Source organism: Chelonia mydas, chromosome 6 (genome assembly GCF_015237465.2).
Source record: "Chelonia mydas isolate rCheMyd1 chromosome 6, rCheMyd1.pri.v2, whole genome shotgun sequence".
In the NCBI taxonomy this organism is placed as follows: Eukaryota; Metazoa; Chordata; order Testudines; family Cheloniidae; genus Chelonia; species Chelonia mydas.
Window position 1 is genome coordinate 37,012,642 of NC_051246.2, and position 25,386 is coordinate 37,038,027.

At 42.2% G+C, this 25,386-nt stretch overlaps 1 protein-coding gene across 3 annotated transcripts in view; it reads right to left on the bottom strand.

The window, feature by feature from the left end:
- Positions 1 to 25,386, bottom strand: part of SBF2 (SET binding factor 2) — a 555,773-nt gene that overhangs the window by 137,802 nt on the left and 392,585 nt on the right. For all 3 annotated transcript variants that reach the window (XM_027819477.3, XM_027819476.3, XM_037899793.2), the window contains exon 17: positions 15,521 to 15,589. In XM_027819477.3, coding sequence (XP_027675278.2) covers positions 15,521 to 15,589 — 69 coding nt within the window. The remainder of the gene's footprint in view (positions 1 to 15,520; positions 15,590 to 25,386) is intronic.

Below are 25,386 nucleotides of genomic sequence, written 5' to 3' on the forward strand. Positions count from 1 at the left end.
TCATCTGAACTTGCATTATCTTTGGAATATTGAGCTATAGCATAGTGAGTTGTAAAGGTATGTACCAATGACCAAGTTGCAGCTCTACAAATGTTTGTTATAGGTATGTGAATCAAAAGAGCTGTGGAAGCTGATTGAGAACTTGTAGCATATGCTACCACGCTGCTTGGAGGGGGGACATTGACAATGCCATAGCACAGATATATGCAGGATGAAATCCAGAACAAAGTTCTGTGCATCAAGACTGGAAGGCCTTTCATCCTGTCTGCAACTGACACAAACACTCAGCCTGGAGTCCTGGTGCCAGAGTTGATGATCCACTGCGTGAGGAGATTGGTACTGGATACTGTATCTTGCCTGCAGACCCCCTTCTCTGACCTCCTGAGTGCTTACTAGTGTATGGTACCAGGAACCTCAATCATCTAGTGGAGCTAAGTCTTAGCTCCTTGGACTGTTCCAATCTCTTGTGTTTCTTCCTTGGCCTCAGAGGATCAGTGCTGATGCTCCCGGGCAGTGACTGGAGGGGCACTTCTCAATGATGCTGAAGCACTAGTGCACTCCTTGAACAGGAAGTCTCAGAAGGCAGATGCATGGAAACCTCCATAAGGATGTGGCACACTCTTGCCTCTCTCTCTTTGTTTGGGCTTAAAATCTCTATACATTTGTCAGCTTAAAGTCCCTAAAATATGACCTCCCACTGAAGCAGCTTAGGCAGGTGGAATGAGGTTGACTTACTGCCATAGGTCTTTTGCAGCCATCACAAGGCTTAAACCCTCAAGACCGAGGCATATTCAGGTTCTGAGTGTCAACACCCCACAATAAGAAGGAACCAATGCTCCAATAAAATAACAAAAAAAACCCCAACAAATAAAACACATACTAAACAATTAACATCTAACAAGAAACAACTATTCACAGAAAGATAGGATAAATTCCCTGTAAGGGGAGAAAATTTGCTCTGACTACCAATCATGGGCAGTAAGAGGAAACTGTGGGGTAGGTGAGGTGGCTCTGCCCTTCATACCATCATGCAGCAGCACAAGGCAGCAGAGGGTGCATATACTGCCCCAATGGGTAATGCTGAGGGAAAAATCTCTGACTCTCGTGCACCTGAAGTGGAATAGACATGTACAACGACTTAAAGAACCACCATCATAATTATTTATCCGGTGTCTCAGGATGTGTACTGTTTGTCCCTTATTTAATAATTTATCACTACCCTTTTCTTCCATCTCTCGTTTTACTTCTCACATCATGATTGCTTTTGATAGAGAGATGTTTCTTTAAAATGTTTTCATTGAACTTTAATACACCACCCCTCTTAATCCAATAATGAACCACCAGTAAATCCCTTCCTCAAATGTTCTGGAAAAAAGGGCTCATGTTCTATAAAAGGTACCACACGTGCCAACTGAATACATTTTTTGTACATTTTAAAAAGATTGTATCAGTGAAACAGGAAGTCTGTTTTACCCAATTCCATTACCAAAATGTTTTCTTCCAACTAAAGTAAGCAACATCATGACAAAATGCCTTGCCTGGGGACTTAATATAAAAATAATGGTGGGTGGATGTGGGTGTACAAACAATGGTTCCAACTAAGAATTAACCTGCTAATCCCAGTGTCCATTTTTGCAAAATATTTTTTCAGTGTTTCACTATGAGATTTAGATTCAAAATTGTCATCAGTATCCAATTTAAATTTTATTGGAGACTGGATGGCTCAGAAGTGGGGAAAAAAACCAACAAAACTTAAAGTGATACATTTGGATGAATCTGTTACAAGTAAACTTGTAGCTCTCTTGGCCAAGCGAACAATTGTTCAGGACTGACAATATCTTGAACCACAAATGAGGTCAATTGCATAATTTAATCATGTATTGCGATCTATGAAGTAATTAGTCACTGAAGTATCTAAATGTGTTACCTTAAATGGTATATGTTGATTTTTATGTCACATATCCAAGACATGAGATAGCTTACTACATATCTTGTTTGCCAAAACAAGATGATCACTGACAAGTGCTTTAAATCAAGCCATTAGAAACATTAACTGATTCAGAATTCTAAATGGAACATTTGGGATACTGAATTGCAAGATCATCCTAGTCATCAAAATTTACAAGAATGCTCATTACAATGGAAAACTTAAAGCCCTACATTTTCTATACAAAACAGATAAATTTGGCTTTCTAAAGGGGAATGTTTTTCATTATGTTATTTTCTTTAATCATTTATGGGTGAATTAACTATTCACTATTATGAATGCTGAATAATAAAACTTGAAAATTAGGTCAATAATCTGTCATGTAATGTAATTTTCCATACACAGATGTAGCTATACAGGCTACTGCATATAATTAAAGATTAAATTATTTGAACTCAGAAGTCAAGCCTACGTGAAATTCAAGCTTCTATTCAAAAATTCAAGAAATCTATTTCTTGGAAACTAGAAAATCCTTACTGGATCTTCATTGACAGAATGTAGCATCAAAATGCTCCCTATCCCCATCTCAGCAGGGGTAAGGGGTTGAGGGAGTAGGAGGAATGTTTGATCAGACTTCCAGGTGACAGACAAACCCTAAGGTGCTGAGAGAAAAGGGTGGGGGGAGCCTTCCTCCCCCAAAACCAACCACATGGAGATCATTCCTGGGTGTGGAGGGGTAGGGGAGGAGAGGTTTTTCCTGCCTATCCCTATTGCCCATTGTCTAGGCTGGGGCGGTGCGAAGAAGGCATTAACTGTCTCTCATGGAACACCCTTTTCTATATATGAAGCCCTCGGGGCCTGCAGCAGCCATTCTGTTGCAGTTGCTGGCCCGCCCTATAAAGGAGGTATAGTTGGAACTGTGTTTCCAAGGTACTGTGGGTCTGATTAATTGTCAGTTTTTTTGTGATCAGGAAGGGATTTTTTTTTTCCTTTGGGGAAAGATTGGGAAGTTGTCCAATGGTTTTTTGCCTTCCTTGAGCACTCTAGAGGCCAATTATAGGTTAATATGAACTAGGAAAAGACAGGTTTCAGAGTAGTTGCCGTGTTAGTCTGTATTCGCAAAAAGAAAAGGAGTACTTGTGGCACCTTAGAGACTAACAAATTTATTTCATCGGATTCCGATGAAGTGAGCTGTAGCTCACGAAAGCTTATGCTCAAATAAATTTGATAATCTCTAAGGTGCCACAAGTACTCCTTTTCTTTTTAAGAAAAGACAGTTACCTTTTCCATAACTGGTGTTCTTCGAGATGTGTTGCTTATGTCTATTCCACAATAGGTGTGTGTGCTCGCCACGTGCACCAGTGCCGGAAGTTTTTCCCCTAGCAGTACCCATAGGGGGAGCACTCCAGCGACCCCTGGAGTGGTGCCTCCATGGCACGGTATAAGGGGAGCTGCGTGCTCCCCCAACCCTCAGTTCCTTCTTGCCAGACAACTCCGACAGAGAGGAAGGAGGGCGGGATGTGGAATAGACATAAGCAACACATCTCGAAGAACACCAGTTATGGAAAAGGTAACTGTCTTTTTCCTTCTTCGAGTGATTGCTCATGTGTATTCCACAATAGGTGATTCCAAGCCACATCTTTTGGAGGTGGGAGGAGTTCACAGATCCCCAGGACGGAGTACGGCCCTGCCGAACCCGACGTCATCCCTGGTTTGGGAGACAATCGCACAGTGTGAAGTAAATGTGTGAACTGAAGACCAAGTGGCGGCCCTACAAATATCCTGGATATTGTGTGGGCCACAAAGGCAGCTGACGAGGCCTGGGCCTGAGTCGAGTGTGCCTTTACAGTTGGTGGTGGGGGACACTTGCCAGATCATAACAGGTGCGAATGCATGAGGTGATCCAGTGGGAGAGGCACTGGGTGGAAATCGACCGACCCCGCATGCATTCAACTGAGGTAACAAACAGCTGAGAGGACTTCCTGAACAGCTTAGTTCGTTCCAGGTAGAAAGTCAGCGCCCTACGCATGTCGAGTGTGTGGAGGCGGTGTTCCTCACTGGACACGTGCAGCTTGGGGCAGAGGACAGGCAGGAAAATGTTCTGGCCCAAATGATAGGCGGAGACCACCTTAGGGAGGAACGTGGGGTGTGGGCGGAGCTGAACCTTATCCTTATGAAAAATCATGTACGGGGGCTTGGAAATCAGGGCCCTGAGCTCCGAGACCCACCTGCTGATGTGATAGCAACCAGGAAGGCAACCTTCCATGAGAGGTGAGACCAGGAGTACGTGGCCAGAGGTTCAAACGGGGGCCCCGTGAGACAGGATAACACCAAGTTCAGGTCCCACAGTGGGACAGGGGGCCTAGCATATGGAAAAAGATGATCCAATCCCTTAAGGAATCGTCCAGTCATAGCATGGGAGAACACCGTGTGTCCCTGCACCGGTGGATGGAAGGCCGATATGGCCGCCAGGCCCTGGGCTCTAAGGTGAAGGAGGTAGTCCAGGATAAGCTGGATCGGGGTGGCCACCGGGGAAACACCCTGCTTGGCGGCCCATCTGGAGAATCGGGACCACTTTGCCAACTAGGCGCGGCGTGTGGAGAGCCGCCTACTTTCCAGAAGGACATGCTGGACTCCCTCTGAACACATCCGCTCCTTCCCACCTAGCCATTGAGCAGCCACACCACGAGGTGGAGAGCTGCTAGGTTAGGATGGAGGAGGCAGCCCCGGTCCTGGGAGAGCAGGTCTGGGCGGAGTGGCAACACTCTGCGGCGGAGCCACTGCCAGGCCCATGAGGGTCCCGTACCAATGCTGCTGGGGCCATGCCGGGGCAATCAGGAGAACCTGTGCCTTGTCCATTTTTACTTTCTCCAGGACCCTGCTGATGAGAGGGAACAGGGGGAAGGCATAGAGAAACTGGTCCGACCAGGACAGGAGGAAGGCATTGGAGATAGCACCCTTTCCCAGACCCCACCTGGAGCAGAACCGGAGGCAGCGTGGATTCTGTCTTGTCGAGAACAGGTCTACCTGCGGAGTTCCCCGCACTCGAAGAGCTGGTGAGCCACTTCCAGGTGGAGAGACCACTCGTGCTGGAAGGAGAAGTCCCTGCTCAAGCGATCTGCCCGCATGTTGTGGGCGCCCGGCAGGTGGAAGGTCCTCAGAGAGATGTCCTGGGCTATGCAGAAGTCCCACAGTCTGAGGACTTCGCGGCAGAGAGCGGAGGATCGGGTCCCATCTTGCCTTTTGATATAGAACATCGAGGCTGTATTGTCCGTGAGAACCTCCTTAACACCTTGCCCTGTAAGTGTGAGCGGAAGGCCATGCATGCCGGACACATTGCCATGAGTTCCTTGATACTTATGTGTAGGGACAGCTCTGAGGCCGACCACAGCCCTTGGATCTGAATGATCCCAACATGGGCCCCCCAACCCAGGTCTGACGCATCGGACACAAGTTCCAATGACGGGTCGTACACGGTGAGGACCTTGTCCATCTTGTCCCGGGCCTGGGAGAACTCCAAGGCCAGCCAAAGCTGGAGAGGCCTCATTCGGAGCCTGGCGTGGCAGACCACATACTTGCACGCAGACATGTGACCCAGGAGCTGGAGGCATGCTCCGGCTGTTGTCACAGGGAACTTTGTGACCGTGTCAATGAGCCCCTTTATGGTCCCGAATCTGTCAGGTGGGAGGGAGGTGGTGGTTGATGAGGCGTCGAGGAGACAGTAGAAGCATCATGTGATCCCGCATCTGCGTCCGGGAGCTGCCCTTGACCAGCCAATCGTCCACCTAGGGAAAGATCTGGATTGCCCGGCACCTGACATACATTTTGTAAACACCCTTGGGGCAGTGGATAGGCCAAACGGGAGGACCGTAAATTGGTAGTGATTCTGTCCCACCAGGAAACGGAGGAAGTGTCTGTGCCCCTGGAATATGTGGATGCGGAAATACGTGTCCTGCAGATCCAGGGCAGCATACCAATCCCCTGGATCCAGGGAGGGGCTGATGGAGGTTGGGGAGACCATGTGGAACTTGAGTTTGACCATAAACTGGTTCAGATCCTGCAGGTCCAGGATAGGCCTGAGTCTCCCTTTGGCCTTCGGGATAAAGAAATAGTGGGAGTAGAACCCCTTGCCTCTGAACTCCCCGGGGACCATTTCCACTGCTCCCAGGTCTAGGAGCCGCCCCACCTCCTGCTCTAGCAGGGCTTTGTGCAAAGGATCCCCCAGAAGGAATGGGGGTTGGGGATAGTTGGGCGGGGGTGAAACAAATTGCAGCGTGTAGCCCTGGAAGACCGTGTTGAGGACCCAGTGGTCCGAGGTTAGTCGCAACCGCTCTGGGAGGAAGGCACACAACCGATTGCAGAAGGGAAGTTTTATTGAGGGGGGATCCCCTTCAGGAACCGTCAGGGTGCCCCCCGGCGTCCCATCAAAACCGCCTTTTCCCCCCCTGCTTACCCTTGAAGGACCCAGGCTGCAGGGCAGGCCTTGACTGCCGCTGAGGGCACCTCTTATAGTCTCTTGACTTTTTATGGGCAGCCGGGGCAGGGGCCTGCTGCCGCTTAAACTTAGTTTTGGCCGGAGCCAGAAAATAAAGACCCAGGGTCTGCAGGTGTCCTTCATGCCATGCAGCTGTATATCCGTTTGTTCCACAAATGGCCTTGCTGTCAAACGGGAGATCCTGCACCTCACTGGACAGCCTGGAGCCACGACGCCCTTCTCATGGACACCGCCAAGACCATGGATCAAGCTGCCACATCCGCTGCATCTGACGCCGCCTGCAGGGACGCCCTGGCAGCAGCTGCACCCTCCTCCACCAGTGCCTTGAACTCTTTCTTATCGCACTCCTAGAGGGAGTCCCCTAATTTGGGCAGCGAACCCCACAATTTGAATTCATATCTGCCCAGGAGAGCATGGTGGTTGAAACTCGAGGATGAAAAAACCTTTCTGCCAAAAGAGTCCAGTCTCCTTGAGTCTTTATTTTTTGGAGTGGGGGCTGGTTGGCCCTGCTGCTCCTTGTGGTTGATCGACTTGACCACCAGGGAGTTGGGCGTTGGGTGGGTGTAGAGGTACTTGTGCCCCTTGGTGGGTACAAAGTACTTGCTTCTGCCTTCTTCGAGACGGGGGCCAGGGAAGCCTGTGTTTGCCACAGGGCATTTGAAATCTTTGCCACCCCCTCATGGAGGGGCAAAGCCACCCTGCCCGGTGCCGAAGATGACAGTACATTGAACAGGGAGTCCGAGGGCTCCTCCAGCTCCTCTGCCTGGAGGTGAAGGCTTGATGCCACCCGTTTTTAAAGTTCTTGATGGGCCCTGAAGTCTTCCTGTGGGACGGAGGGTTGCGGGGGCCACTATTGCCTCATCTGGGGAGGGTGAGGAAGCCGGTACGGTGCTCTGGGTATCCGCTGGCACTGAAGGGTCCACCACCTGGTTGGTCTTTGGGCACGGTGCCGAGGACGTACGTCCCACCAACCCTCTCCTTGGGGGCCTGGAGAGGGAGGCCGATGGCACCTCTGAGGCCCTGGGTACCAAGCAGGCCTGCACTGGGGGCTGCGTCGGAGGCCACGGTGCCCACTGGTACCACTGTGCCAGCCACTGGGCCTGGTGCCACTGCACCTGCTGTGGCACCGATGGCCCCAGCTGTTCGGCCTAGCCCATGGAAGGGTGACTACGAGTGGAGATCGGGCGGACGAACAACCTGCCACTGTCACGGGACTGGGAGGAACGGCGTGCCGGGAGCGACGTCGCCCATGGGACCACGATCTGGATGAGGAGGACCAGTACCGCCTGTAGCTGCTGCTCCGCGATCTGCTCCAACAGGGGGACCTGCGACGGTGTGGTGCGGTGCCAGCGAGCTATGCCCTGGGCTGCGGAGACAGTGTCTTGGCGGAGACTTGGAGTGGGATTCCGAGTGGGAACGGTGACGACGTCCGTGTCGCGACCGGCTGCGGTAACCCCTGCAAGACGAGGACCTATGGCGACGTCTGCCTCAGTCCCGTCGGTAATCGCTCCATGGCGTGGAGCAGTGCTGGGAGCCCCGATCGGACGGTACCCAACCAGACGGTCTGGTGGGAGTCGAGGACAAGCCACGAGGACTGCATACCAAATGGTTGCTGGGCGGAGGATGGCATTGGGAACGTTCCCATGACCAAGACTGGTGCCGGGGGTGACTGTGGAGAACCCAGCGGTGGTTTGCCTCTGGAGCGGGGGGCCGACACCGGCGGCACTCCTGGTACCGGCATGGTCATGACAGGGCCTCCGGCGTGGACGGCATCTGGATATCTGGGGAGACCTGGTCCGATGCGGCCAGGCTACTCTGCTCAATGTGAGTCGGAGGCCTAGAGCCCGGAGGGGATCGAGGACTGTCCGACATGGGTCTAGTCTCTGCCCCTGGTTTACCTCGGTGCCATTGCGAAGAAGGCACTTTCTTAGCCTTCTTATGCCCCATAGACGGGGAGCGGTGCCGACTAGTTGAAGGCACCGGGAGGTCGCTGCGCACCGATGCCGCAGTGCCTGGTGCCGACTCGGAGTGGCGCGCTGGAGCCGGGGTCAGCGCTGACTCCATGAAAATGTCCTGGAGCCTAATGTCTCTTTCTCTCTTAATCCAAGGTTTAAATGACTTGCAAATTTTGCAATGATCACTGATATGGGTCTTACCCAAACGGACAATCTGCGTGCGGATCACTCCTTGGCATAGATCGCCGACAAGTGTTGCACACCTTAAAACCTGGGGCGTGGGGCATGCCCCGGCCTGGGTACTCTCACTAAATGAACTAACTGTAACAGCTAACTAACTACAGGTATTAGCACTGAACGAACGAAAGGTTCTGGGGACGAGCTACAGCAAAGCTGGAGCAGCACAGTTCCATTGAACCTTCACCAGCAGCAGGAAGGAACTGAGGGAGGGGGGAGCACACAGCTCCCTATATACCACGCCATGGAGGCACCACTCCAGGGGTCGCTGGGGTGCTCCCCCTATGGGTACTGCTAGGGGAAAAACTTCCAGCACCGGTGTGCATGGCGAGCACGCACACCTATTGTGGAATACACATGAGCAATCACTCCAAGAAGAATAGGAATTTAAATGATGTACATTTATAAGTGGAATTGAGAATTTTGCCAACTTGTGGATGAGAAGCTCAAAGGGTTTACCAGATGTAAATATGGTAAGAGACCCAGCAAATAACTGGTGGAACCTATTATTATGTAGGATGAAGGGGACATCTTACATCTTAGAAGTCTGAGGGCTAGTCTACACTATAAAGGTTTTGCTGATATACTCTGATATAGTATATGAGCTTTTAAGAAAGATGTGGACAAACTGGAGAGAGTCCAGAGGACAGCAACAAAAATGATAAAAGGTTTAAAAAACCTGATCTGTGGGGAAAGGTTAAAAAAAATGGGCAGGTTTAGTCTTGAGAAAAGGGTGACCTGATAACAGTCTTCAAATACATTAAGGGACTGTTACAAAAAGGAAGGGGATCAACTACTCTCCATGTCCACTGAAGATAGAACAAGAAACTGTGGGCTTAATCCACAGCAAGGGAAATTAAGGTTAGATATTATGAAAATTTTCTAACAATAAGGATAATTAAGCATTGGAATAGGTTGCCAAGGGAGGCTGTAGAATCCCCATCATTGGAGGTTTTGAAGAATAGGTTGGAGAACACCTATCAGGGATGGTCTAGGGGGCTGGACTAGATAACTTCTCAGAGTCTCTTCTAACCCTACGTTTCTATGATTCTATGACTATATTGGTAAAACCCCCTACTGGAGATGTTCTTTTGCTGGTATAGTTAAACCTCCTCCCTGAATGACAAGAACTTATACTGATGAAAGGACTCTTTTTCCAGTATAAGTTGCATCTTCATGGCTTTTTTTGCCGGCATAACTTATGTTGGTTAGAGGTGTGATTTTTTCCACACTCCTAACTAATACAGCTCTGGTGGCAAAAACATGTAATGTAGACCTGGCTTGCGGTACACTTTAAAGTGTATTTTATTTTTTGGGGAAAAGTAAGAGAGTTGCAACGTGGTCTGAATCCTAGAGGTTGGGATGAAGGGAGCAAACCCAGAATACTGGCTATTTAGCATGAGGCTACTTAACACTGCAGAGTACTCAAGTAAATACATGGTATTTTAGGACAAGTGAGGTAGATCCTCCATAAAAGTTAAAAGTTCACTTCAAAATGCATCTCCATACCGGTATTTCGTTCTTCTGTATCCTGATCAATATTTCTTGTTCACCTAAGTTCATTTCTTTATTTAAATGCATAACTTCAGTATATGTAGGTGAAATTCACCACAAGTCCTGTACACCACTGAAGCACTATTTTGATTACTTACATGAGATTTAAATGATACACAGGGCTTATGTTGGTCCACTGCACAGGTGTAAATTTCACCCACATTGTTTAAGGATGATGAACTGCTAGGATAGATTAGTCAATGGGAGACCTGAATGTGTGTGTAAAAACAGAATTTGGCCCCCAGAAATAAATGGCCCCGAATGAAACTCACAACAAAGACAACCCCAAAATAGGACAGAGGTAACAAGAGACAAACATTGTCTTAAATTTTTAAATTTTTTTCAGTGCATATGTTTTAAGGTTTATAGAAAAATTAAAAATACTGAAATGTATTTACTGTTTTATATGCCACTTTACAGTCTGCTGCTACAACATCTAATTCATGTTTGTATTAGAATTAATCCAGAAAGGATGGTAAAAATTCAAAATATTGTGTGCTGTTACTCAAAACAGTTTTGGGTTTCTGAACCTCAGGTTCATTGCAGCCAGGTGACGCTTTTTACCTTTACCTTTATCTTTTTTACCTTTATTGGATTAACTCATTATAGTGGCAAAAGTTAGTGGAAAAGTTTAGAGTTGTCAGATTTGAAGAAAGCTGCTTGCTAGCCTTCCTAACCAGAAAAGTCCAGCTACAGGAAGTAAGGTTAAAGGTCTCAGTGGAGAAGACTTTCTCCCCGGTTGAACTTACTCCCGTTTTCATATAGCCAAAGACAACATAGTATTTGTCATGGAACTTCTTACAGTACTTATGTTCCTAATTCATAGAAAGGAAACCCCATACAAAGAGGAAAAATATAACAGAAATGAGTTAATTACAATATTCCTCTTGACTTCTATGGTAGTTGCTTTGAGCTCTTTTATGTTTGTAAAGAACTTTGAGGACATAAGGTACCACAAAATGTTAAGGATTATTATGAAAAAAAGTAAAGGAAAATGTCCCATATACTGTAGCATTCTTCATGGAATCAGTTAAGTGAAATACTTCTTTGTCTATCAAGAAACATCTACCAGGAGAACACTATACTTTTTTTGTTTTATACAACTCTGTATTAGAAAGCAAATAAAGAACAAATAACAGAGGACATCTGCAAACCTTGGATAATATATTTTTATCTTTAGGCATACATAAGTTTTATTTATTTTGTTTAAAATTTAAACAAAATTCCATAAGTATTACTAATAGTAAGCTAAAACCTTTTCTGACCCCGAGGCAAAAGATTTGTTTGCTTACATGACTTTACAGTACACAGTGAAGAAGACTGCTATCACAGATAAGTCACATTCTGTTAATAACTTATGTCTAGTATGTTAAATGCTTTTAAAAAAGTATTGTGATTTTAAAAAAACATTGTGATTTTTTGTAGAAAAAATTTAAAGCTTTTTTTCAGCTCGCAAATATGTACTGACTTGTTGTCTATGAATTGAATGCTGCCAACAATGAGTTAGTATACTTCCACAATCACAACCTGTACTGTCACATTTCACAACAGCTTAGTTTGGAATTTTACTGGCCATCCCAAAAGCCAAAGCCACAGCATGGTGCAAATTGAAATAATCTGTCTTGTTATTTTAATTAAATACATGTAGTAACCCCCTTACAGTAAACTTCTCATAATCAGAGACATTAGGAGATTGAAAAGATCTATTAGATCACCCTGTTCACCCAATGCCAGGGCAAATTTGTTCCCTACAATATATTTTTAATGCTTTTTCAGTATACTGTTAAATGTCTCAAAGGATGGAACTTTTACCACTTCCACTGGAAAACCATCCTATAGTCTAACAAACCACACCATTAAGTAAGTTTTGCGTGTTGTTCAGCTTAATTTTTCCTCTTCTTGATTGCATTTATGATTCCAGCACCTCTTTATGCCTATTTGGACTATCCTAAATAATGCTTCTTCTGCTGCAATATATATATTCTTTAAATACTTGTAGCTGTACAGCATTTATACACATACAGTAAAGATGCCTGGAAAGTAAATAAAACAGTTCCACTGAGGAGCTGTCGTCACTTTTGCTTTATGAACTTAAACAAAGAGATAACAAAGTAAACTTCTGGCACACTTTCAACTAAATGCCTCTCTTGTAATAATTTTAGCTCATTGGGTAATTCAAATGAATGCCCATTATGAATACTAATATTTCCTATGCACAGTACCTTAGATGTGGAATTGAGACGTTGGATTACCCGTTTTTACTATTTGATCTGAAGGAACAGGAAATGATGTTAATGATAAGATTATAATAGTTAAAGATGGAAAAATCTATTCCACTGCAATTTCAGGATATACTGGTATTATGGTCCCCAGACCCAGGGATAAATCAGATATTAAACTGGTACATTTGAGTTTTAGTTATAAAAGACTGAGAAGATACTTAGCAGTTCTGTAAATTTCATGTTTTTGAATTAAATTTTACAGCATCTCTAGATTTATTGTAGGGTTTGTCTCACTGGTAATTCTTTTGGGATATAACCCCTTTGTGAAATAGTACAAATTGCACATGAGACACAAAAGGATACCTCTGGAACATGGCATAAAGTAAAACAAATACCCTTAACAAATTTGAGATTCCTGTTTACTCCTGGCCTCAGATTCTTCAACTATCATTAAGATTGTGCTGCTTGGATGGACCATTTCAAAGTGTATTTAAAATGCCTATTACATTTTATACAGAGGAGTGATAACAAAAACATTATTAAAAGAAGCAAATAATTACAAGCACCACTATAACTTCATTTACGGAAAATGTAAAAATAGTCATAGTAGAGTTCAGGGTATGGATTGTCAACAAATGTGTGCAACAGAATTAGAATGCCAATGGTCTCTACACTGGTTTTTCCTGAAGAGAAATAAGATAATGAGAAAAAAATCTATCCTATAAATATCGTTAATAACACTGATAAGCAATAGAGCAAGAAAAGCCATGACATATATTTGGTTCTAATAACAAATCTAATTCTGTGCCAGAATACATTTTAATAAAAATAATAACCCCCCAAACAATTTTCCCTAGCTTAGTTTGAATTTTGTATGTCCCTTTGGGCTGATCACAGATAGCAACATGTCTAGTGAGAATCTGGAAAGCTTTTATACTTCTAGCTAGGGCTGCTCTAAAGGGAAGCCCAGATGAAGAGAGGAGAGAATCTTCCAGCCTGCCATCCAATAAGCTATGAGGTCCTTCACAGGAAAACTCAGGTGAGGAAATAGGATGTGAGGCAAACCTGCAGCCAGACCAGGGCTTCTTGCTCACCTCCAACAGAGCCGTGGGGAGTCACCATTCAAACACGCAGCAATACCTCAGCTGCACTAACTTACTCTTCCTACAGAGCCTGTAATGACAGCCTTTAGGCATGCAGCAGCAGCCTATCCTGTAGTACAGCGTGGGTCAGATGACCCCCACTCCTAGGTATTTCCCAAACTCCACCAAAGCTTCAGATCAGTTTGTACAACAACACTATACCGCCAGGAACTCTCCTGGAGCCCCGCAGTGCATCAGACGCTTGAGACTCCAAGCCTGCTCTTGATCCTGTTCCTCTTTATTCCCCAGCCTTGCCTGAGCTCATTCCACTCTTGTCCTTGCCCTACTCTAATCTTGCTCAAGCCCTGTTACTGACCTGCTTACAGCCTTGCCTCTGCTTCCTGATCCTCCTCGGACGCTGACTATCCGGCTTTGACCTTTGGCCCGGACGTGAACCACAGTACTGACTTGGCTTGTCCCGGGATTCTGGTCACAGAGCTTTGACCCCTGGCTTGCACCTGGTTTCCAGCTACAATACTGATTCTGATCTCGGTTCTGACCCTGACCTGTCCCCAGATCTCGATTCCAGTGCCCCCTTGGCCCAGACCCAACCCTACATACAGCTTCGACCTCCGCTCCAAACACTAGGAATGGGTAGGAAGGGAAGCGTGCCTGACAGCATTTGATGGTGTCCTCTCCTCAAAATCAGAAATGGAGGACCACCACCAGCTGCCTGACTCAGTGCAGCTCTCCAGAATTAGTACCAAACAAATAATGGGGGATAAGGATGGTTTAAAAAAAAATGTAGGTACCAATTTCCTAGGAAGAATGCCCATACACAGCCCTCTCCACAAAGACCCATGAGAGGTTGAGACCTATTTGTTCCAGTCCAGCATAAATTTTGAAAGACTCTAAAGAATTTGAAATATACTTTAAAAGTTCTATTCATCTTCCAACTCCAAATGAAATCCCTGTACTTAGACCCTCCAAAAGTTCCCCTGCTGATCTGGCATTCTAAACAACGTTTTTTAAAAACAGATTAAATCTTAATTTTCTATCAAAAATATAACCAAAATAAAACCTGCTTCTGCATTTTTGCCAAGGAATGTGAGTCTTATGAGGCATAAACCAGGGACAGTCACTTAACCTGAAGATTAGATCTGGGAAAAACAAAATTCTTTTTCCATTATGCAGCAACATCTGGTTTGTGCAAGTGACAGTCAGATTTCTTAGTTTTTCTATTCAGGTCTGAAACATGGAAAATCACCCTCCTTTCAACTTCCATACTCTCAGAGTGTTTCCACTGGATAACTGTAGACCTGGGCAATAAATACGATACTGACCAGAACAAAACTTTTTGTACAACCCAAAATAGATTTTTCCGATTTGCTGACAAATTCCACACGTTTCTGGAAATGAACTGAATATTTTTTCCGATTTTTTAGTCTGCTGGCCGAACTGAAAAATCAATTATTTGTTCTGCTGTAGTCAGAACTCCTATTGCCAAGCATTCCCCCTCATTCTGGGCCTGATGCACAGCCCTCTGACGTTCACTGAAAGACACTCATTGACTTCAATGGGCTTTGGCAGAAGGCTTCCTACCTTTTAGGTTTTCTCCTGTCATCACTTCCATCCTTTTAGTGATCTAAATCAGCGGTTCTCAAACTTATTGCACCGCGGCCCCCTTCTGACAACAAAAATTACGACATGACCCCAGGACGGGGGAACAAAGCCTGAACCTGCCCGAGGCCCACTGCCCTCAGGCGGGGGGGCCAAAGGCTTCAGCTCCGGGCAGGGGGGGCCTATAACCTGAGCCCAGCTGCCCAGTGCTGGAGCTGAAGCCTGAGCTCTGCCGTCCAGAGCTGAAGTCCTCGGGCTTGGGCCCCGGGCCCCAGTAAGTCTAATGACAGCCCTGGCAATCCCATTAAAACGAGGTCCCAACCCACTTTGGGGTCCTGACCCACAGTTTGAGAACTGCTGATCTAAATAAATGTAAACACATATAAGAAAACAGTAATCAACTTAAATTAAAACCAGTAAAAACTTACTCTGTAGAATGCAGTTGTCAGGGGCAGTAATGCTGCAGCAATGCTGTACTCTTCTGAAGTTGAACAATCCTTCAAGAAAAACATACACAGAAAATAAGCAAAGTCATGATGACTAGCTGACAGCATGAACCACATTTATACATAATAGGCAGACTGACCTTTTCCTTTTTGCTGGGGATGGGCATTTTTGTTATATGTCCCTTTCTGCCCCTATTGTTCGAACAGTGGTACCTTAACCTCCAGTCATAAGGGTGAGCCAATTCTACTCCATATATCAGCAATAAGAATGCACTCTTAGAGATGGGTAGTCCACACACCCCTTTCTTAGGGGTTGAGGATCATTCTTGTTGCACACCCCAGAGTAATAACAAGGCCATTAACTGACTTGAAGCAAAGTTGCTAGGTTGTTGCCAATGCTGAGTCTACGGCACAGTAGCATTAAGTTTCAACCACAACAAAAGTCTGGTAATAATAACTGCAAACACACAGAAAAGTCACTTCTATGAACTTTTGGTTTCAACTCAATTTTATACAATCATTTTGAAATTTTACTTTGTATAAATACAGTAAATAGGTGCATGTAACGTACTTTAATTCAAAACTTACACAAGGAAATAACAAGTACATTGTTCATAATCACTTTTACGGAAGGAAAGTATGAATCATTATAGAGGAGGTTATTACTAGTTCATTGTAATTTAAGTATTTTTCACACAGTTGATGAAATGTTATTTCAAGAAACCACTATTTAAGCAGGCATTCATTTAACATGCTGGGACTGATTCTCATCTCACATCTATTTTATGCCAATATAATTCCACTAGCTTCAGTGGAGTTACATCTGATATACATCAGCATGAGAGATAAGAATAAGCCCCATCATATTTAAATCTATGACATTCAATTAACTATCATCATGGTGAGTCAAATGATAAATACTGAAGTACATTTACCAAAAACAAACTATACAAAAGAAAAATAGTAACTGTAATTCTTCAACATGAGCTTCTGTGTATTCACATGTCCTGATGCCTTGATCCCATAAGTGGTCATATACAGAGGCTATGTGAAGAATAGTTTAAATTCTGAATTATGAATAGATAAAATTAGAAATGAAGCTTCAAAGACACTTTATTTGAGAGAAGCTTAAAAGTATCGCAAAGATAGTTCACAGAATAATCAGAGTTAAGAACATAAGAACGGCCATACTGGGTCAGACCAAAGGTCCATCTAGCCCAGTAACCTGTCTTCCAACAGTGGCCAATGCCAGGTGCCCCAGAGGGAATGAACAGAACAGGTAATCATCAAGTGATCCATCCCGTCACCCATTCCCAGCTTCTGGCAAACAGAAACTAGGGACACCATCCCTGCCCATCCTGGCTAATAGCCATTGATTGACCTATCCTCCATGAACTTATCTAGTTTGGTTTTTTAACCCTGTTATAGTCTTGGCCTTCACAACATTCTCTGACAAAGAGTTCCATAAGTTGATTGTGCGTTGTGTGAAAAAATCCGTCCTTTTGTTTGTTTGAAACCTGCTGCCTATTAATTTGGTGACCCCTATTTGGTGATTCTTGTGTTATGAGAAGGAGTAAATAACAGTTCCTTCTTTACTTTCTCCATACCAGTAATGATTTTATAGACCTCTATCATATCCGCCCTTAGTCATCTCTTTTTCAAGCTGAAAAGTCCCAGGCTTATTAATCTCTCCTCACATGGAAGCCGTTCCATATCCCTAATAATTTTTGTTGCCCTTTTCTGAACCTTTTCCAATTCCAATATATCTTTTTTGAGATGGGGTGAGCACATCTGCATGCAGTATTCGAGATGTGGGAATACCATGGATTTCTACAGAGGTAATATGATATTTTCTGTCATAGTTAATTGTATTTGGTGGGGAAGAAATTTAAAGATTTTTGTTTTGTAATGGAGTTTGGGTTTGTTTCTTTCGTTACCACTAAGTTGTGGCAGAAAATGAAGACAATCCATACAGATTGCATATTGTATTAATGACTGAACTGCATATTGTATTAATGAGGGAACATCATCTTTCACATGACAAGATCTTAGAAGATGAATGACACCATTGCAATGAATAGGGGCGAAGGTGGGAAGAAAGGTTTTTATAACTAAGTGTCAAATCTAACTCTCTTTACTTACAAATGCCAACAAAGTGAAAGACAGACACTTATGAGAGTAAGGTGAGCAGAATTTGTTTCTCTTAACTTTCAGTAGAAATTTACTATGAAATAGCAGTATTGCCAAATTTTTGCTCAATAGATTAGAAAAGGTAGGCAATTCTACTGCAGACTTCTGCGTGTGGAATGTCCACAAAACACTTTTAATGAATAGAGCCTTCTGGTACAGAATATGATGCAAAGTCTTAACTCCTTCACTACCCATACGCCAGTGAATTGAAAAGGTCAGTAATCCTATTTTGTATAATACAATTAAATTAAATTGAAGCTCCTTATCTGAAACAATATAAGTAGACCTTATCCTGAACCCACTGAAGTGAATGGCAAAACTCATGTTGACTTTAATGTGAGCAAGACTGGGACCAAGCTCTTTCATTAGCTGTAATTTTTAAGATATGCAAAAATTGACTTTAACCTATATGAAATGATTACCTCCATGATTTTTCCAAAAGCTTTGAAATGGCCTATTTTAAAAGAGGAAAAAACCCACTAACTGTTTATAGTCTGAGAATGCTTAATTTAACAGTGAAATGTGTCACTCAGATCTTTCAAAATAAGGATAAAGAAAGAGATGTCACGCCAAAGTAAATGAACCAGTGAGTGGACTGAAGAAAATAATGATCTTGTTGTGGAAATCATTTAAGGGAAACTAGAATTGATAGGTAGCTTAAGGTTTAAGAAACAAACTACTTGACTTTTTAAGATTTTTTTTAAAAATAATTAACAAACAACAATCAGTGAAAACATAATGTGAAAGCAGTCCACGATGCCCTATCCAAAGAAATCTGTTTCTGAAAGGCCTCTCTCTCTCTCTCTTTTTTTTTTTTAAATTTTAAATGGACTGGATATTTTTCATTGGTCCTTGTTGCCAAGGTTGGAGAAACATGATAATGCAACTTTCTATAAGACAAATACCCAGTTATATACTGGATAATGAGTGGCATAAACATAACTTCCATTAGCACTATCTTTCTCAACTCCTGTTTCATGCTGACCATTACTGTTGAGAACCTTCAATTCAACCCAAGATCCGAGATCTGCTTATCTATTATTAATCTTTGATAAATTACCCAAATCCAAAATTATCTGGACTGTTCCTCTGCCAAGATTTTTATTTATACCTTCATCCTGACACATTTCCTACCTTACAATTTTCTCTCAAATCAAACTTTTTGCAATTTAATCTGTACTACTAATGTCGAATTTCAACTCTTCATCTGTACCCACAACTAGGAAAGCATTCTCCTCATTCTAGTAATCCTAACTTCATTGTGACCGCTCATGTGAATTGTTATGCAATTTATTGTAATACTTGACCCACTCACATCAACAGAGGACCACTGGACACTGTTAAAGGGCCCTATCTTGCAGTTCTTTCTCACATAAGAAGTCATAATTTAGTCAATGGGCCTATTAGTGTTAAGAACCACAGGAATGGATCCAAAGTTGACAGACCAAAAATATAATCTTCAGGTAGTTTTTTCTAGTTGTTTGAAAAGTCCATGTTATGAAAAAAGTATTAAAAATCACAAGTACTTCAGTGCTCTTTTCTCAATTCAAGTAGCCCAGTCATCCTGAGTAATACATCAATGTACACACAGTCATGAAAAAAACAAAATTTGACAAAAGATTTAAGAGACAGATTTTAAAGGTGGTGTATAAATGGATGCACACTTGTAAGCCTACATTTATGCAAGGTTACCCCAGTTGTACTTGTAAATGAACTTTTAGTTGTCTAGACCTGTGCCTTGTCTGAACATGAATGTGCCTTGTCTGAACATGAATGTGCCAACTATGCATGGAAATATGTGCGTGTAAAACTGTGCATTCTGCACATGCATCTCATACCAGTTGAGAAGGTGATCATTATAGACTGAAAAAAAAATGATGATGAAAAGCATGATAGATACTCTGATGATATCTTTCATTACTGTGTCTGAGAATACTATGTAGTTTGTAAAATTATACACGAGTCCCACTCTTCCAGTGTCTAGACATAATGGAGTTCAGAAGGGAAAGTCTGGCATGCCTTTCATTCTCAAACTGTGAATTATTTGCTATTATGTTGTTGCCCATATCTATAACCTTACTTTATAAGAATGTTTTGTGGTTTGACACACATATTTATGTGATGGTATGTGTATACAATACATGTCACATTTTTTACATTTTCAATATTTTCAATTTAAGTTAGTAAGATGACTCTACATTTAAAGTGAGACTATACATTATTTAAAAATTCTCAATGCTTTACAAAGAAATACTTATTTTCCTTTTGTATATTTTATGGATGTGTGTGTAGATGCAAAATGATCTATGCTGATTGTTTCAAGTTGTCCATTTAATCTTTTGGCTCAAATTATTTTGTTGGAGTTTTGGCTTTTACCCAAAACATACACAAAAATATCTTTCTAAAACTGAGCAATCTTAGAATCCTCACCTAGAGAGCATTCAGTATTCCAAGAGCTAACATATGTCTAAAAGATATATATCACCACAGCACAGACAACATATGGTGCTTTATTTTTGCATTTTTACTTACAAATATGCAATTCCCCACATTTGGTATGTCAGCAGTACCCTCTACACTTCTAATGTAGTGGTATAATCAATATATATTGTCCAGCATGTGATGAAAGCATTAGACAATACAAGTAAAATGATCCCATTCCAGGACAAATTTCTCCCCAAGATACCTTCCTAATACTGATGCTCGAAGTACAGTAAAATCCATTAACTATTCATTTGCTTTGTCTGAGCACACTAAAATACCACAATTAATGGAGATTATATGTAGAAATCTTAAACACTCTTAATTACCTACATGCAGGTACTGTAAATGTCACATAACTACTGGTACTGTATGAAATGAATTCAGATTTGTGAAGGCCAGACCATCACTATATAAGGGGCTGATACAAATTCCTGATGAGATATTGCAGAGCAATGAAACTGCTTTCTTAATTTACATAGAATGAAGATGAGTGACATGGGGAATCAAGAATTATTCCTAGCACACAAATAGCCTTTCTATAAATAATGACAATTGATAATGAGATACCAACTCTTGTAGAAAACTGGTTTGATTCCATGCCCTGTTCAGTAAGGACTAAAAGTTCACTTTGTGGACCAGATATTTCTGAAGCTGCATCTTGACAGGAGGTTAGACTAGATGACCCTTCTGGTCCCTTCTAACCCTATGATTCTATGAAGCAAACCGAAAATTTAATGGCAGCTTCAAATATATTAAAATGGAAGTATTTATTGAATTAAATATGAAAATACTTAACAAAATCAGCACTGTATTCTTCCATTTACTTCTTTTGACGTTAAATTTAAATGTATTTTATGCTACCCTCAGATTTTCAATGTACAGTAAATTTTTGTATTGACACTATCTGTTTTGTAGAATTCACAGAAGCAAATTGGAGGTTTTGGCAACTTGCTGTAGGCAGCTGGAGCTTCTGAATCTGGAAGAAGGCAGGAGGCAGTTTTGGCTTTTGGAACCTAGTGGAAATTTTAGGCTTTTGGCACTGGGATGGGGAGGCATCTCTTCTTTCCCTCACCCTTATAGTCAGGGTCAGAGTTGACCTGCATTTTTGGGAGGCTTCAACTGCTACTTCCTCACTTCATCAACCATTGACAACGACCTGCTATCCTCCTCCTATTCTCAGTGGAGAACAGCTAATGAACATCCACATGAAGGAAGGAGTTCCTGCTTGAGTTCAGGGGAAATACACACACTGATTCAGCAAATCCCTTAAACCTGTGAATAATCCTACTGACTTCAACAGGATAACTCATATTCTTAAGTGTTTTCCAGAATTGGAGCCATAGTAAGCAACAGTAAACTCTTAGGGATGCCAGTTCCCTCTCAGTCACATGACCTATAAAACTTGGGAGGGATATCTTCCACTGAGAAGCAATATTCCTGTCTTCTTAAAATTCACTACTTCTATGAAGTTTCTCATTATCCAGCCATCTTAAAAAGTGTTGTGTTTTTAATAAAATAGGAAAATCTACACCACACTGAGATTTTCTATCACTGAAGGCAATTTTTGTCTTGTGTAACTATAAACTGTATCTACATTAGACTGTAAGCTCTTTGAACAGGAACTGTGTTTTCTACATTCCGTACAGAGCTGAGCATGATTTTGCTCAAAGTTCTGAAACATTTTAAATAAATGCCATTAGCTGCAGTCTATTGTATATTGTTATATAATAAACATAACATAGACCATATAAAGTCACACACTAATGAGCTACATACCAGTTGTTGATATATGGTAAAATGTGCGTGCATAATGGTACAGTGTATACACCTATACAATATACTGATACAGATCCTGCCAGGTGCTGATCACCTCCTGTGATGTAATGAGTGCCTTGAATATCTATTTTAATGAATGCCAAGAGCGTGCAGCACCTTGCAGGATTAGGCCATTAATGCATAAAGAAAGGAAAATGCATGTAAGATTAAAGTGAGCTATGTTTATCAAAGGAGTGAGGAAAGAACTGATAACTCACCATGAGTAGTGAATCTACAAGCGATGATGACGTATATTTCTGCAACACTGGCTAAACATTAAGGCTGAAATCGTGGTCCTAATCAAGTAAATGTCAAAACTCCCCTCAATGACTTCAGTGAAGCCAGGATTTCACCCTATATTGTCTGTACACTTTATATTGTTTAGCTTCTTATTGGTTTACAGCATTTATACTGTCTGTACAGTTTACATTATGGGATTACTTTATATTGTTCAACCCAAATTACTACACTATTTTCTGTCTTTTCTTCGTCTAAAGCAATAACAGAGCTCATTAGGGTGGATTAGAAAGACTGCTTTATTTTATGAACTGATTCTGTGTTACTAGAAAACAATGGGACTACAATTTTATTGATAAGTAATTTAGAAAGTATATTTAGGAAAATATTTCAAAACAGATTAACTCTTTTTAATATTCCAAATTTTAAAAATATATTTTGCACCTACTATTATGAGATTGGTTGCATATCGTTTCTATGTTCATTGGCACAGAAAGTGTTAATGTCACGTAGCTACAAGTCAGTATTCTTGATTTGTAAACAAGAGGAAACATCATCTTTTCTACAACAAGCAAATAAGTGTAAGATGTAATTTAATTAAATCAAGCAATGAATGTACATAAAACAGCCAACATTGTTACCTAAGAAAAAAGCACTGCAGATTTAATTATATAAATTAGAAACTCTTCTAATCACCCTACAAAAATATCTCTTATCCTCCTACAATACGAAATATTTATAAGATTTAATTATTTTAATTATAGACAGTCATGTTATCTATTTTACATGAAGCAATGCATCTAATGGATTGTATAATCTAAAATAGAAATACTTGAGCACACATTCAAGGCTATGATTCCTACGTTCCCCAGAGTTAAAAATAGATTTCACATAAAATAACAATTTTATGAGATATTAACAGTCATATAATGTCTGTTATATGATCTATTTAGATGCTGCCTCTAATTAAATGAAAAAGTATATGTTCCTATGTGGAATTTTATTATAAGAACCTTTTAAAACACTTAAATACAGGTTCTTAACCCTATAGATAACCTAATCTGCTATCCTGCTTTAATGATTGTCAAAAGAGGTCTTAAACACTTGTTATTCTTATAACAAAAGCCATATAATATAATGAATATATATATTCAAAATACAGCATGGAATCTAATTTTTCTTAAATTACAGTGAAATCCTAAGCCCCATTGAAATCACCAGCAAAAACTCCAGCTAATTGCAATGAGGACATGGTTTTCAGCCATTACGTCTTTTAGGGAAACCTAACTTCATGGTTACTTAATTTATAACCATCAAATACAGATAGGTTTCACTTATGAAGTCAGTACCAGACTCTGTGTTCCTCTGCTCCACAATGGGGTGAGGAAGACGGAATTATTCCTCTAGGCTGTAATAGTGTTTACATCCATTCCACTGAGGCTGCCTGGACATATTACCTCTGTGAGGCATAGAGGAAGACAATGACTGAAGGATCCACACAAAGAACCTGTGCCCTCACCTCTCCAACTACAGGGCTATCAGAGTGGTTGTGAAGCCTCCAAGGAGCTATCTTTTCTCTCTGCTGCGGGGAAAATTGCCCTGAGTTGTTCTTAAAATCTTTGAATGTGGATGTGATATACACCCTTTTACACGGGTAGATTTTTTTCTAAAAAAGTTTAACACAATTCAAGGTTGTTTTTCATATAACAAATGTATAATTACTTTATAATATTTGTATGCAGCACTCTGTGTATGTATTGCAATTTACCTGGGAAACAGAATGCTTTTGTTGTAGATGGGGCAGAAGGAAGACATGATGCAGGGATAGAATGTATCACACAATGGAGAAGAGGCAAAGATACACAAAATAAAGTTGCTTGATTTTGCACAATAAACACCACAAGCCTGATCATGCAAAAATGCATCTACCTATCTTTACTAATGTGCTTCAATATTTGCATATAAGGGCTGAAGTGAAATATGCATATTTGGCATTGTTTGCCATTTGTACTTCATGCATGACATTAAACCCCAGATCTCTGGTAATATTGGCAAGGCAGTTTTTCCCCACTATGGAAACTACTACTTCTGCCTGCAATCTCTCCCCAATTTATCTGGTGTAACCACATGTGGCCCAAGCCCTGTAGGTGCAAACTCCCCACCCCAAAATGTCTTATACTTTATGGAAAGTTTATGAAGAGAAAGTTTACGGAGGGAGGGTGCAATTCACCAAGTCATATCCCCACAAGTCCCCTTGAACATTTTGTAGTTATGCCTACTCAGGTGATACATACCTCTAACTAGTGTTCTGGGCAGGACGGAGCTCCAGTGACCTTCAGTAACAAAAAGTGAAGAGGTTACAGTCTATTATTACCTCTTGTGAGGTTGACCACTGGCTGGAAAGATGCTATGGGTTCAAGCTGCAGCTGTGTGTGCTCAGTACAATGCAAGGCAAGGGGCAAAGGCGGCTGCCTGTGTGACTCCCTGATCTTATGGATGATTCAATGCAAATTAGACCAACCTCACCTCTGCCCTGAGATACACTAGGTGCAACACCCACAAGGGACATTACACTATCCTGGGATCACTGGAACAAAAATATGCTCCAACCATGCCCCATAATAGGCATTCTTAGGGGGAAGACACAGAGCTGTCTACCTCACCCCAGAGAAATCCCCTTAGCTGGTTGGTTAAGATGACTTTCTGGCCCCACTACACCACTAAAGTGGTGCAAAGGGGCCACAGCTGGAAGCAAGAACGGGCCCTGTAGATCATTTCATTAGCCAACGAGAGAGCTGGTAGCCTGCAAAACAGATCTTTGGTGTGAAAGGCTGCAGAATGACATCCCAGTCTGTAGGAAGTTCTGCCAAGATTGTTTTAACTTTAGAAAATTTCTTATACTTGGCTTTACGAGGTTCTGGCCTCTCATACGTTTGTGTGGATTTATTGAGGGAGAATGCAGGGGAGAGAATGTCATGGATGCAATTTTGGATGGATGCATTCAAGCACCTAATTTTTATTCAATTTTAAAAAGTTTAACCCAGCTACACTCTGGATGATGAACTAACAATGCAGAATTTTTCTGCTTGTGGTCCCACAGCTCTTCTGGTCTAGCAGCAAAC